The sequence below is a fragment of the Martes martes genome (assembly GCF_963455335.1).
Source record: "Martes martes genome assembly, chromosome: 8".
In the NCBI taxonomy this organism is placed as follows: Eukaryota; Metazoa; Chordata; class Mammalia; order Carnivora; family Mustelidae; genus Martes; species Martes martes.
Genome location: NC_137895.1, coordinates 7956618 through 7971491, shown reverse-complemented (window position 1 = coordinate 7971491; position 14874 = coordinate 7956618). Strand labels below are relative to the sequence as shown.

Sequence of the window (14874 nt, the reverse complement as noted above, 5' to 3'; positions counted from 1 at the left end):
AGTTGGTTAAGCGGCTGCCTTCAGCTCAGGTCATGATCCCAGCGTCCTGGCATCAAGTCCCGCATCGGGCTCCTTGCTCAGCAGGGAGCCTGCTTCTCCCTCTGCCTCTCCTGCCACTCTGTCTGCCTGTTCTCTCTCTCTCTCTCTGACAAATAAATAAATAAATAAATAAAATCTTAAAAAAAAAAAAAAAAGCTTAATTCATACACAAAAAAGAAATTGCTTTTGGATGAAGAGATGGTAAGATATTATCATAGCTAAAACTGTTGGAGAATTGTAAGACTGAAAAAGGTATTTTACAAAAAGTGAAAGATCATCAATTAAGCCCACAAACGAGAGGTCCTCTCTAACAGTATCAAAGATCAACTGATCAAAATTTTAAAAATTACAAATACATTTCTTTAGCTTTTAGACAGTCTATGAATTAAGAGACTGCCCATCTAGTAACTGGGATATGTATTTATAGTCTCAAAGGACTTCCCAATTTAGGAAAAGATTTTTGTCACTCTGCAGCCTGAAAAACGTCCAAACAAAAAACAACCAAACTCATGGCATATCATTTCTTCTAAAATGAACAAGTTTTATCAATGTGGATCCAAGTAGTAACAAGAAAATAATTTTCCGGTACTTGATTCAGTTACTGGAAAACTTTTACATTTATTTAGAACAACTTGGGTATGTAACCCAACTACAAATTTAATTAAGTCTGAATATACATCAAATATTTACACAAAAATATAATATCTAATACCTGCACTGAAATGTGCTGTAAGTACAAAATATACTCTGGATTTTGAAGACTTAGTATGAAAAAAAGGAGATCTCACTAATAATTTTTCCATACTGATTACACGTTAAAATGTTAATATTTTAGATATGCTAGTTTAGATACATTCAGTTAATTTCATCTGTTTAATTTTTAGTTTTTTAATGTGGCTACTAGAAAATTTTAAATTTTGGATGTAGTTCAGCTATGTTACATTTCTATTAGCCCTGATTAAGTCAATTTAGTAAAAATCAGCACAGGATCTTATCATGAGATTACCAAATACAAACTAACTATACCATCTTCTCACCTAGATCACTTTCCTCACTTGATGGTTCATCTGTCTTTATGTTTTCCTCCGCCTTCTTACTATCTGGTTTTTCTTCCTACCAAAGGGAAGGCAAATAATGCTTTCAGTATATAACAACACACCAATAAATATATAATTTATAAAAACATATATAAACTGTTCACATACATTATATTTCAGTTGTTAATGTAACCCTTCTTATACTGTTTTAGTAAACTTGTTTTAGCTTTGTTTTCATTTCTCTATTTAAATTAAGAATAGGTCCAATCCCTCCTCCAAACCTTTTAAACAAGTTTTAGAATTTAAAAAATGCTGGATTGTAGGAAGCTAACACAAATACATAACCCATACTCATGCTGCACTTTCAACAGGCTCTGTGGTCCACAACTCTCCCTAATCAACGTATTACCCCTGCAAAAAAAAGTCTAAGCATTCACAAGTGGGAAACTATAAATGGCCTCACATCTGTTCAGATTATACTTTACTGACAAGCAAATACACTAAAAATCTTCACATTTTCAATGGTTCTGAGTTTGGAATTTCAAATACGGAACAATGGACCCATAATACACAAATGATGAGTATTCAAAGAATTTCAAAGTACACATGATGAAAACCAAATTTCCTTACCATCCCTATAAGTAACCAGTGTGGTTTCTGGAGTATACCATTAGATATTCTCAATGCAGATACAAGACAACTGTGCACTTTGACCTTTCCATTTAATAATGCTGTTTCATAAAGAATATATCACAATTAGCACACCCCATTTGTCATCTAACTGTATTAGTATAAATTATGTAACCAGTTATATAGGTTGCTATTTTGTAATTCTTAAAAATTAGAATCAAAACCCAACGTCATTACCAAATATGTGTTGAGACCCTACAGGTGTCAGACATTTTAGCATTTAATTCCAAATCAGAATGTTTTCTTACAAAATATTTTAGCATTTAATTCCAAATCAGAATGTTTTCTTACAAAATATTTTAGCAGACACACAGATTAAATATAATTTTGTTTTCATACATGTTTACCACATAGCAAAATATTCTATATAGGAGGTGCCTGGGTGGCTCAGTGGGTTAAAGCCTCTGCCTTCGGCTTGGGTCATGATCTCAGGGTCCTGGGATCGAGCCCCACATTGGGCTCTCTGCTCAGCGGGGAGCCTGCTTCCTCCCTCTCTCTCTGCCTGCCTCTCTGCCTACTTGTGATCTCTGTCTGTCAAATAAATTAATAAAATCTTAAAAAATACATATACTATCTAGGTATACTATCAAAGGCATCCTATCAGGAACTAGTAAACTCTGACAAATGACTCCTCTAAAATAAGAGTAACTACTTTTGGGGCTTTTGTTTAACTTCTCTCACTTCTCTTGTTCAAAGATAGAACTTCTGATTTCATATCCAGATAGATGAACTTTGTTTAGGGTTCTAAAAAATAAAATAGTTAATTTTCTTATCAACTGAAGTCCACTAATCAGAAAACTCAGGGAAAGGACCTGGTTGGCTCAGTCTGACTCTTCATTTTGGCTCAGGCCATGACTGCAGGGTCGTGAGATTTAGCCCAGTGTTGGGCTCCATGCTCAACTTGGGAGTCTCCCTAAGATTCTCTCTGTTCTCCCCACCCCTCGTGTTCTCGCTCTAAAAAAAGGAAGGAAGGAAGGAAGGAAACTTGGGGAAAAATATTTAGATGTGAAAACACAAAACAGAAATAAGAATTCTGAAGGACGCATTTTTGTTTTGAAGGAAGGAAGGGGGAGAGAAGGAAAGGAAGAAAGGAAAAAAGAAAGGAAAGAAAAAAAAGAATGGGAAAGGTCTTTGGAGGAGGATCAGAAATAAAAATGAAATTAAAATGAGTGCTCAGAGAGCTTGTAAGCTTGGCTCCGCATTAATCCCCTCCTCTGTCCATTGTTAGGGCTGGTTTCCTGCCTACTTTAAAGGAGCTAGCAGGCTGTTTTCTGCTTTCTTTCTCATGAGCCACCAGAAGTCTTTTTTGTTCCCTCTACCCCACTCTTCCCTTGAAGAAAGCAGTCTTAAGGGTACACCCACCCCCATATTTAAACTTCAGCTACCGGTAAGCTCCTCCTAATCTATTATGTGCCTTTTTTGGGCGAATATGCTGACTCATACTCAGAAATAATCCTCAGGTGATAAGATAGAAAAACTTAAGAATTACTGATTTGGACTATTTTTCATTTACTTCGCAAATTTTAACCAAGTACCCACAATGCATAAAGTTCTGTGCTCGGTGCTAAAGAGGCAAAGATGATGAAGACTACATTAGGCACAGTCACAGAGCTCACCACCCACAGATCATGCACGTCACACACACAAGCTTTTATTCCCAAACACGGTGCACATTCACCCCAAATTCTCCGTGTTACATCAGATTTCAGATCCTCCATGTCCAACAGAGTAAGATCTTTTACGAAGATCTTATTTCTAAGCGATCCTGAGGAAATCAGGAGTGGTAATTTGAGAGCAGCACTTTAAAAACCTTATAGTACTTTATCACTAAACATATAGATGAAATTCATAACTTACCTTGATACTGTCTTCTGATTTAGTTTTATGAGTGGCAGGTGGTATTTTACCCCCCATGCTTGAGGAAGATGAGAAAAAAAGATATTTGTTTAGAAAATTAAAATTCACTGAGCAAAGCAACATTTATACACTGGGAAAAAAAAGACAAATACTCAGATGGTTACCTTCTCAAACCTTTAAGAGTAAACTCAATTTGAATGCTCCAGTATTAAATTTTTTCAGCTTAAAATTTTATTTTTTTTTAGCATACTGGCTAACAAAAATCTAACCCTTTCCTTGCCTTGATAAGCCTAATAAAATTATATAGCTTCCCTATGCCCACTCCCAGAGGAAGAGGCAGAAAAACATGCAATGACAAATACCCTATGTACGAGTTGTTAGTTCAGAATTCAGCAGGTATACTGAATCCAAACTTCAACTTTAGTTAAGAGTTCACTTAAATTCAAATAATCAATTTATGAAATAATTATGAAGTCGTAGTATAATAATTCAAAATGTCCTGTTTGTATTCTTTCTGTTTGTATTTCATATGCCCCTCACAGTATAGATTTTCTCCTCATCCCTTCTACAATCTACCCATTAACACTTCCCCTTGGCCTTGTAAGTCCTTTCCCAAATACTCCAGGACAACACCATGAACTACACACAAGTAACTTAAAAACAAGGAGGAAAACAGATTATGAAGAATTAGTGCCAAATGCTCCATTTGGGTCAGACTCTGAAGTAAATGGGCCCCATGCAGCAGTCCTATGACTAAAATGTTCAACGGATTAAGGGCACTCCTCCACAACATTATCTGGAGGTCACAAGAACTTAACTAAATTTGCCTTAAAAAAAAAAAAAGCCATTAAACTTTTATGGAAAAGAGAGAAATATTCACCTGGAAAACTGAAAGGAATCTACTTCAAAATACCCTCAGCTATTAATTCTTTACAACTAAAGTTATATCCACATTTACACTCATTTTAGATGGGTGGAATTTCCGGACACAAGATACGTGTATGTTGGATTTAAATGGATATTGTTTTCCAAACGGGAAATGGATTTGATTCTTCAAAATTCCTTTACCAATTCACGCTTGTATTAGCAGTGCGCAAGAATTATGCTAATTATTCCTTAAAAATCCAGTTGTTCCACACCTGAGCCAACATTTAGCTATTTTCCATCTTTTATATTTTTAGCCATTTCGATAGGTGTATAGTGGTATCTCATTGTAGTTGAGTCCCTTTTCATTTATCTATTGGCCACCTGAGTAGCCTATTGCTTTTAGATTTTCTGTCATATATCTGTAGGTATTCTTTGTAAACTCTGCATATAAGCCCTCTGTCAGTTTTACGTGCTGCAAGTATCTTCTCCCACCCCATGGCTTGTCTTTCACTTACAAAATGAAGCCAATGTGAAGTGAAACTATAAATCTAAAACAGCAAACACACTAACAGACAAAATTTGGAATTTACTGTTAAGCACCGATCACGAAAAATGTGCACACTTTCCCCATTCAGTTTAATGTGACAGTTACAAAAAAAAAAATCTTATTTCTTAGTTTGCAATTCAGCAAAATAAAATGACTTAATAAGAAAACAGGCATATAAACAAAATTCTTTAAAATTCTGATCTACACAAAAACTACTTTTCAAAAGAGCACAGTATTCAAACAATAGTTCTTTGCAGTTAATTTTTTTTTCAAAAAAATTTTTTATTTGACAGCAGGAGAGAGAAATCACGAGGAAGGAGGGGCAGAGTGCAAGAGAGAGGGACAAGCAGACTCCCGGGTGAGTGCAGAGCCTGCCGTAGGGAATCCTGATCCCAGAGACCTGAGGTGAAGGCAGAGAGCCACCCAGGCACCCCTTTTGCAGTGAACTTTTAATGAAGACACAGGGCTTCTTAAGCCGTGTTTTTCCTAAGTTTCAAAAGGCAACATTCAGGAAAGTATTTAGGGAGACCTTCAAACACAGCCACAACAATCTAACTTATATTAAATTAAGACTTTGGGAAGTGACAGGCTTACCAAGAAATATATTATGTTGGTGCCTGGGTGGCTTAGTCCCTTATGTATCCGGTTGTGACCTTAGGGTTGTGAGATGAAACTCTGGGGCTGAGCTTGGGGTCTGCTTGAGATTCTCTCTTTTCCTCTCCCTTTGCCCCTCTCCCCACTTGCTCGAACAGGTTCACACTCTCATTCTCTCCCACTAAAATAACTAAACCTTTGGGGTGCCTGGGTGGCTCAGTGGGTTGGGCCTCTGCCTTCGGCTCAGGTCATGATTCCAGGGTCCTGGGATCAAGCCCTCATCGGGCTCTCTGCTTGGCAGGGAGTCTGCTTCCCCCTCTCTGCCTGTCTTTCAGCATACTTGTGATCTCTGTCTGTCACATAAATAAATAAAATCTTAAAAAATAAATAAATAAAAATAAAATAAGTAAACCTTTTAAGAAAAATGCGTTAAGCTAAATCTAATTCTTAGGAAACAAAGACAAACCAAATTGAGGGAAATTATCTAAAATAGCTGGCCTGTAATATGCAAAACTGCCAAGGTCATGAAAGCCAATGAATGATAGAAGAATTCTTTCAGAATAGAGATTAGAAGTCACAACAATAAAGTGCAACATGGAATTCTGAGAATTAGATAGCATTAATGCATCATTCTTAGTTTCCTGAGTTTGGTGGCTGTACTAGAGAGACTATCGTTGAATTGTAGGAAATACACAATGGTGCTGAGGGCACAACACTAGAAACCGTTGCAGGAAAAATGTTTGCACTGTATTTCAATTTTCCTGCAAATTTCAACTTTTAAAAAAAAATTTAAAATAGGGAGGAAAAAGAACACAAGAAGGTTATTCATAAGCTACATTTAGAGTTTCTCACCTTACAAAATCTAACTACCGTAGGAAGATTAAAACCAACTTATAGGTACAAAAATTTCATTTAATGCTTCCAAGATTTAAAACATGCTAATTCCCTCCCCATCACTGCAAACTGGACTTTACCAGTATAGGCTTTTATGCCACCAAGTAGGGCTGGTGCAGAGACCCTTCTCATATGGACTCACACAAGACCTCATTCATAATTCTCTTAATTTGATACATTCGAACTGTTCTGAGTCATAGTTATTATTCACCTGTACAAAAAATTGGATTCTGTGTTCTCAACTCATTGCAAACAGAAGTGCATCCTGCTCCTTTCATTTAAAGTATTTACCGCAAAGCCATACACCATGCACTGTGCTGGGGATTACAACACAAAGATAATCCCTCTGATCTTAAATCACCATAAAATGAAATAACAGTCTCAAAAAATGCTTCTTCGTATAAATAAAACCAAAATACCCCAAACATACTCACTAAAAACATCATTATCTCCCTGGATCCTCACAGACTGAGCCAAAAAAAATTCTTTATTTCTCTTTGTCCAATTAACAATGTCGTTAAATAAATTCTTTTTTTCCAGTTTTTTATTTTTTTCTCTTTTCATTTGTTAAATTCTTAACATCAAATAAAATTTTAAACTATAAACAGTGGTAAAAATTCTTGTAAATACACAAATAAACTAAACAAACTGTTCTTCAATGTCTAAACCTGGGTACCTACAACTACTCTAGTACGAACAGAGAAAAACTCTGATATGGTTTCAACTTCAGGAGCCTTTATAGTAAGATTAGGCCTTGGAACGTTCCTGGACCCAGAAGTCTCCACGTTCAGTCCAACCTCCTATAATCCTGCACTTATAGGATTATATATATATTATATAATATATATTATATATATTATATTATATACCCTGCACTAACTCAGTGGGTTAAGCCTCTGCCTTCAGCTCAGGTCATGATCTCAGGGTCCTGGGATCAAGCCCCACATGGGGCTCTCTGCTCAGCAAGGAGCCTGCTTCCTCCTCTCTGTCTCTGCCTGCCTCTCTGCATACTTGTGATCTCTGTCAAATAAAATCTTTAAAAAAAAAAAAAAGGCTGACATGAAGGCAGAGAGAAACTGATGCACTTCAAGCAAAAGCCTCAAAAACAAAAATTTTAAAGAGACAACGAAAGCTTCAGAATAGGGCCCTTACGCATGCCAACATGCTTCATCCCATACTTAAACCAAAAATTTAGGATGTCACAAGAAAAACATACATGGATGACTAGAAAAAGAAAAAAAAAAGGATTACCTATGTGAAAAAATTTTTAAATTTTATTATTTATTTGACAGAGACAGCGAGAGAGGGAACACAGGCAGGGGCAGTGTGAAAAGCAGGCTTCCCACTGAGCAGGGAGCTGGACGCCGGGCTTGATCCCAGTAACCTGGGATCATGACCTGAGCCGAAGGTGGCTGACCACCCTGGCGCCCCACATACGTGAAATGTCCCCCCCCCAAAAAAAAGATACATAAGTATTTTCCGGAAATAACGTTTGACAATATTTTCCAAGCCTTAAACTGAAATTCTCTAGATAGCCATAATCACTCCAGCCCAAGCTACACTGTTCTTAGATTTGTTTCAGCTTTTTCTTCATAGCTCCCTTTTTCGTCCCCAGCAGCGGAACAAAACAGTGTATATACTCAGTATAATGTTGAGTCTTGGCATCAACCATTTCTTCCGATGGTATACACATCCAACTTTACCTGGAATATTATAAACAACGTACTTGTAGGCTCTTTCCTATGATGGACAAAAAAGATTAAAAACATACAAATATCTAAAGTGAAGCATTTGGATTATCAAGTTATTCAAGAGGAAAAAACCGACTGACATCCAGGCCCAACCTCCTAGTCCTGAAATTAGCATCTCGTAGGTTTTCCTGTTACAAAAACGGTATTCTTGTTAACTACCAGAAACAGTTTTTAAGGTACTGCAGTAACTGTAAGTGATCTCAGAATTTAACATTTATAATATACGCAAAATCTTACCATAGTTAGAAAACTAGTGGAGGAAAAAAATTGAGAAACTTTAGAGGAAAAAAACACCACCACATACAACGTTGACAGATTCTAACTTAAGTTTCTTCCTTATTAGTTTGTTGAAAGACATATTCTTGAAATTATCTGGTCATCAGGGGTCCACCTTCCCCTATAAAAATATCACTAAAAAAGATCGCTGTTTCCGGTAGTACCTCTGAAGAGTCACATTGCTTTGCATTGTCGTTATCACCACGAGGTGCGATTTGTGTGTCATTTAAATTCCTTACTAGTACTGATGTTTTTAAAAAAAACCGTCTCGGGGAAGATTTCCCTTTCTCTCTTAAATTCTCTCCGAATATGAAAAATATTAGTCTCTATCATACAGTAAATATCAAAACAAATGTCTGTATTTATTCCCGTCTCACTAAATAAACCGCACTTATACGGTTTCCTAGCACCTGGCACAATGCCTATGCAATTAATTCCGTGCACGTAGCGAAATACTCTAGATTTAAGGACAACAAGAACAGATCATGGTAACATGCTGGTCCTTGAAAAATCATTTTTCTTCAAGTGTTTATTTAGTGTAATAGCACCGCTACTACCGAGGTACCGATAAATGATTCCCAAAATAATTCTACGCAGTAAGGACAGCTCTAAATCCAAAGTTAATCTAATAATTACCATTTTATTACAACTCGTATAGCAAATTATTATTAAAACACTATTTAAAAACGTAATGCGTAAAAGCGCTGTCATTGCGACCTAAGCAGGACACGAGATTTCAAGAAAAACAACTCCACGCGAAAACGAAATCTTGCAGCTCCCCACCCCCACCACGTCTACAGAACCCAAGCCCATGCAATCCTCTGCATTTCTTTTTCGCCCAAGACACACCCCTGACGACCTCAGGGTGAGGGAACCCAGCTGTGCCTCCTCCTTCCCCACCTCTGTCACTATCTAAGCTTTCCGATCCTCCATTAGCCCCCGAAGTCGCCTCCGGTTCCCGGCTAGGGAGAACCACAAACAGGCGGCGACTCGGCGGGCCCTCCCGGCGGAGCTCCCAGCCCGTCCGCCCCACGGCGGCTCCCGCCCAGCTCCCCCCTCCGACCGTCCCTCTTCCCACCCCCAACGGTCCTCGGCCCAGGTCTCACCTCTCCACCCACTCCCGCAGGAAACGCATTTCCTCGGTGTGCAGAACGCTCGGATCCTGCTTACACATTTTCACGAATGCCCGAAGCTCGCTCACTTTGCGGGGGTCCATGGTCCAGAGGCAGTGGCAGGCGGCAGGCGCGGCTGAGGTTACGACCCGATTCCAGGCGCGGGTACTAGCTCAGCGTGATCGTGTAGAAGGGGGCGGCTGCCGCGAGGCAGAACAGACTAGAACCTCCCCGGCGCCGGCTCCGCCTACCCAACGGTCTCGTGACCCCGGGTCCTTCGCCCGTCCATTCCTACTCCCTCCGCCTCTGCCCCTGCGCACTTCCTAGAACTTTCTAGAAGTGTGACTGTTCACGGTGTTGCCTGCCTCCTTACGCATGCTTTCTTATATTCTAAATCTGAACGAGTTCTCTGAATCAATCCCCTCACTTGGTGCTTTCAAGGACACGGGAACTATCAGCCCCTACAGGGAATCATATTAGAATCGGACGTCCTTGCGTGTTAAGTGGAGCGCGACGACAGGACACCAAACAGGCCCTCCGGCAGGGGTGTCCGTCACAGCCCTGGGCGTGACGTCATCATTCAGCGCCGCGTGGGAGGAAAGCCCGGCGAGTGCCGCTGGCCGGAAGGGGAGGGGCGCTTGGCTTGGTTTCCCGGCGACGCAATTCTGTGGACGGCCGCTTGTCCGGCTGTTTTCCTCTTTTCGTTCCTGCCGCGTGCGCGAGGACGTCATGCTTTGGTTACTCTCAGCAACTAAGCTGGTTCCCGCCGTAGCAAGCGCCCGCTGTCTCTCAGGTTAGACTCATCTCCCACGGTGTCCCCTCCGGGGCTTGCTCTCTGAGAAACTTGATGCGCCCCAGAGGGATTCAAGTTGGTCTCAGGCGATCCCTGTTTCGGCGGACCCTTCCCCTTCTGGGGCCTCCACTCCCAAACCCTTTGTACGCTCCTTGGATTTCTTCTTTACCTGCTGCTTCTGGAAAAGGGTGGGCCCTGTGTTCTCCCTACCGTTGAGGTATTCTGGGAAGCCGGAATGACTGCAGAGAGAAAAGTGTGCCATCCCCCAGAGGGGCTGTCTTCAAAGTTACTTGGACTCCTAGAAGTTGTGTCAGTTTTCACTTGCGTAGATAACAAAGTGTCTCACGTCAAGTAGCTTTTGTTTTTGTTAGGCTACCTTGAAATGCTGTTTTCGTGTTTTCAAAGAGTTGACTTGAGAGCTGGCTCCAGCATGTACAAGAAATATGTTTAGTAACACAAATCCCTTGAGCATTTCCTCTCGGAAGAGGTAGTGCTTGGAAATACTCCCGGGCTTTTTAATGTCTGAAGCCCCGTTCGTAAAGGCAAGATGAAGGAGTCCAGGAATAACGGGGGCCATTCTTTTAGGGTGTACTCTCGCGAACAATTATTCTGGTGAACATAAACCTCGATCAGTGAAAGAGAAGTCAACTACTTTGCGGGCGGATCGGCCATTGGATCATATTTCAGGTTTTTGGCCAATAGGTGACCAATGTGTAAACCAGAGCATATGGTATTTGACATCAAATCTATGTCTTGGCGTGTATTTCTCACATTGATCTACTTTAATGAAAGTGGGATGGTAATTACAAGATTTTTTTTTCCTGTAAAAAATAAAAAATAATCACTGTCCAGTGCACAGAATTTGCTCTTTGGTTCTAATAGTTAAGTGGCAGAAAGCTGTCCTCCATAGGATTAGGTAAATAGATACGTAGCTAGTGTTAATCACATAAGCCACAACCTGTGGTTTAGAGCTGGTACCATCTTTTGCTTGTGACTTTTTTTTTAATGGAGACTTTGTGTAAAACCTTATTAATGAAAGGTTCGTTGTTTTTTTTTTTTTAAGATTTTATTTATTTGTGGGCGCCTGGGTGGCTCAGTGGGTTAATCCTCTGCCTTCTGTTTAGGTCATGATCTCAGGGTCCTGGGATTGAAGCCCGCATCGGGCTCTCTGCTCGGCGGGGAGCCTGCTTCCCCCTTTCTCTCTGCCTGTCTCTCTGCCTACTTGTGATCTCTGTCTGTTAAATAAGTAAATAAATAAATAAAATCTAAAAAAAAAAAAAAGATTTTATTTATTTGAGAAAGCGCGCACAAGCAGGGGGAGCAGCAGTGGGAGAGGGAGAAGTAGGCTCCCCGCTGAGAAGGGAGCCAGATGTGGGGCTCAATCCCAGGGAGAAGTAGGCTCCCCGCTGAGCAGGGAGCCAGATGTGGGGCTCAATCCCACATGAGCCACCCAGGTGCCCCATGAAAGTTTAACACTAGATACTGGATTATACATGCCAAGATCTTTGAAAAATATATTCAAGTTGCAAGTCAGCAGTTTTAGTTGTATAATTGCTGTCTAGTTCTTTTTCTGTAATACCGCCACTAGGTCTTAACTTTGGTTTTGGAACTTTTTATTGAGCCAAAAAGAATGTTCTCTTCATTAAGTAACTTTTTAATAGTCATTTTGGATGACTCTCCACTTCCCTGGAGTTGCTGTCTTGTCAGGGTGCTATATAGGCAAGCAATAGATAAATGACAATATAGCAATAGAGTCTAACAAAGTCTTGACTCAAGTGGCATGGGGGCTCAAGAAAGGCAGTGATGATTCTTTAAAAATGTCATTTGGGGATTTTACTAAGTTTCAGAATTTGAAAATTCTACTGTCTTGAGATGCTCATAAATAGAGCTTTGCATGCCTGTGGTGCTCTTGGCTGCTGTTCTTTAGAAAAACTCTGTAGTGCAGAATATTGAGTACAATAGGAAACTTTCTCATCTGTGAAAGTCATGCAATCCTAAAGTGAAAACTGACTAAAGAATAAGTACTTTTTTAAAAGCCTGTTTGCAGTTAACTCATTCAGTAAACATTAAACACCACATGTGAGGATGGAGCATAGTTTCTACCATCATGAGTGGCAAAAAAAGCAAGTAATTGTAATATACTAAATTTAGTGGCAGTGGTGGGGAGAAAGAAAAAGTGATAGATGTTTCCTGGCAGCAGGGAGGGGCCAAGAGGAAATGTGCACGTGCCCTTAAACATTAGGAGACCTTGAGACTTGAAAAAGGCTTTTATCAACCATACTGTAGAGTAACTGAGCCATCCTGCCAGAGGGAGCATATGCAAAGGCACAGAATAAAGCTTCTCAATCATTAGTAAGCCTAGGGGAGCCTTTTTGAAATATGTTCTTAGGTAGGTAGTAGGTGTTACACCAAAATGGTTCTGTGGTCAGATAAGTTTGGGGAGTGCTGCATTTCATCATGCCCATACTAGGCTAATTCTATGTCTCCCAAGAAAGAAAGGTATTTGGCAGTAATTTGCAAACAGTATTTGACCATGGGGCCCTTTTTTTTGTAGTGAGTCTTAATCTGGTAACCCTTGGAACACCCTTTGGAAAATTTTGGGCTCAAGCATAAGGTGTAGGAAGAAGTGATTAAAAAACCAAGTTAGGAAGAAAAGCTGGTGGCTGGCTCATGAAAGGTCTTGTATATTCCCATTCCTCTAGGTAGTGGGAAACCATTGGATGATTGTAATCTATTGCATAAGATTAAATCTGAATTTTTAGTTATCTGTTAAGAGTGGAAAATGGACTAGAGGGCATGTCATTTGTTGCATTTTTAAATTTTCAGACACAGGTTTTTGGTTTTGTTGTTGGAAAATTGGTATTTTTTGCAGCTCGCAATAGTCCCAGATGCATATCTGATAAACTTTACTAAGTAACACATTTTATAAAAGTAGCATTTATAATACTTCAAGCTTTTATGACTTTATTTTCTAAAAATAAGTTTTGTTCACTTTTCCTTTTTAAGATTTTCACTTATGAGGGGCGCCTGGGTGGCTCAGTTGGTTAAAGCCTCTGCCTTCGGCTCAGGTCATGATCCCGGGGTCCTGGGATCGAGCCCCGCGTCAGGCTCTCTGCTCCGTGGAGAGCCTGCTTTCTCCTCTCTCTCTGCCTGCCTCTCTGCCTACTTGTGATCTCTGTCAAATAAATAAATAAAATCTTAAAAAAAAAAAAAAAAAAAAAAAAAAAAGATTTTCACTTATGTGTGAGAGAGAGAGAACTTGAGCAGGGGGAGGGGCAGAGGGAGGAGGAAGAAGAGACTCCCCACTGAGCAGGGAGCCCTACATGGGGCTTGGTCCCAGGACCCTGAGATTATGACCTTAGTCAAGGCAGATGCTTAACCGACTGAGCCACCTAGGTGCTCGCCTCAAAATAATTTAATGCAAATCGTTCCCAGTCCCTCCTATAGAATTTCCTCTCCACCTACCAGCTAGAAATCCAACAAAATTAAGCGAAAGCTCACATTTTACTTAGCAGTCATTTAAAGAGTAGATGTTATAATCTTTTGTGGTTTCTAGATTTGTTATATTGCTCTATGCCACTGAACTGTATTTTGCTAAAGGTGATTGGGTTTTAGTTTTGCCAGATTATTTGCTTACATCTTTTAGTCACATTAAAATTTGCAGTCATTACATTTCTAAGAGATGAAAGATTAATAAAATATGATCAGTAGATCGCTAAAAAAAAATTCAGTGGCAAGGAATATGCAGGATGCAAGTCAATCCAAGAAATTGTTTTCGGTTAATAAATTCAGGAATGTCAAACGTAGCATACCCAAAACTTAACACCTGCAGTCCTATCTCAGGTAATGGCAAATCTCTTTTCTCTCAGTTACTAAAGCCAAAAACTTTGACTCCTGTCATGCCCAATATTCAGCCTGTTAGTAAATTCTGCTTGGCCCTAGCTTTAGACTATATCCAGAATTTGATCACCACCACCCCTGCCTCCACCATCCTGCACCAAGCTATTACAGTGTCTTGTCTGGATTTTTGCAGTAGCCTGATTTCCCTGCTTCTACATCTGCTTGCTTTGAGTCTTTTCTTAATGACAACAGCCAGGGGTGCCTGGGTGGCTCAGTGGGTTGTGTCCGATTCTTGACCTTGGCTCAGCTCATGAGCCCTGTGTCTGACTCCACACTCAGTGGGAGTCAGCTTGAGAGTCTCCCACCCCGTCTGCCCCTCCCCCTGCTAAAATAAATAAATCATTAAAAAACAACAACAACAAAAACCACAACAGCCAGAGTGGACCTGTTTAAATGTATCAGATTATGTCAGTCTTCAGTATAGAGCCTCCGGTGGCTTCTGTCAAACCCATAATAACAGAGTCCAAACTGTGATCTAGCAATCCCTGCATAATCTGACCTCCTGTTACCTTTCTGA

The 14874-nt window shown here is 39.9% G+C and overlaps 2 protein-coding genes across 4 annotated transcripts in view; one reads left to right on the top strand and one right to left on the bottom strand.

Annotated features, from left to right (window-relative positions):
- ST13 (ST13 Hsp70 interacting protein) overlaps positions 1–14874 on the bottom strand; it is a 56359-nt gene that overhangs the window by 22409 nt on the left and 19076 nt on the right. Inside the window, exons 1-3 of one of the 3 annotated variants that reach the window (XM_080811263.1) lie at positions 9659–10165; positions 3624–3681; positions 1077–1152 (exon numbers count right to left, since the gene is read on the bottom strand). In XM_080811263.1, the coding sequence (XP_080667389.1) occupies positions 1077–1152; positions 3624–3681; positions 9659–9768 (244 nt within the window). In that variant the 5' untranslated portion in view covers positions 9769–10165. Of the gene's footprint in view, positions 1–1076; positions 1153–3623; positions 3682–9452; positions 9600–9658; positions 10166–14874 lie in introns of those variants that run through there. The other 2 variants (XM_080811264.1, XM_080811265.1) reach the window with 2 other exon arrangements.
- The window catches only part of XPNPEP3 (X-prolyl aminopeptidase 3), a 77230-nt gene continuing 72651 nt past the window's right edge, over positions 10296–14874 (top strand). Inside the window, exon 1 of the mRNA XM_080811262.1 lies at positions 10296–10457. Coding sequence (XP_080667388.1) covers positions 10394–10457 — 64 coding nt within the window. The 5' untranslated portion in view covers positions 10296–10393. The remainder of the gene's footprint in view (positions 10458–14874) is intronic.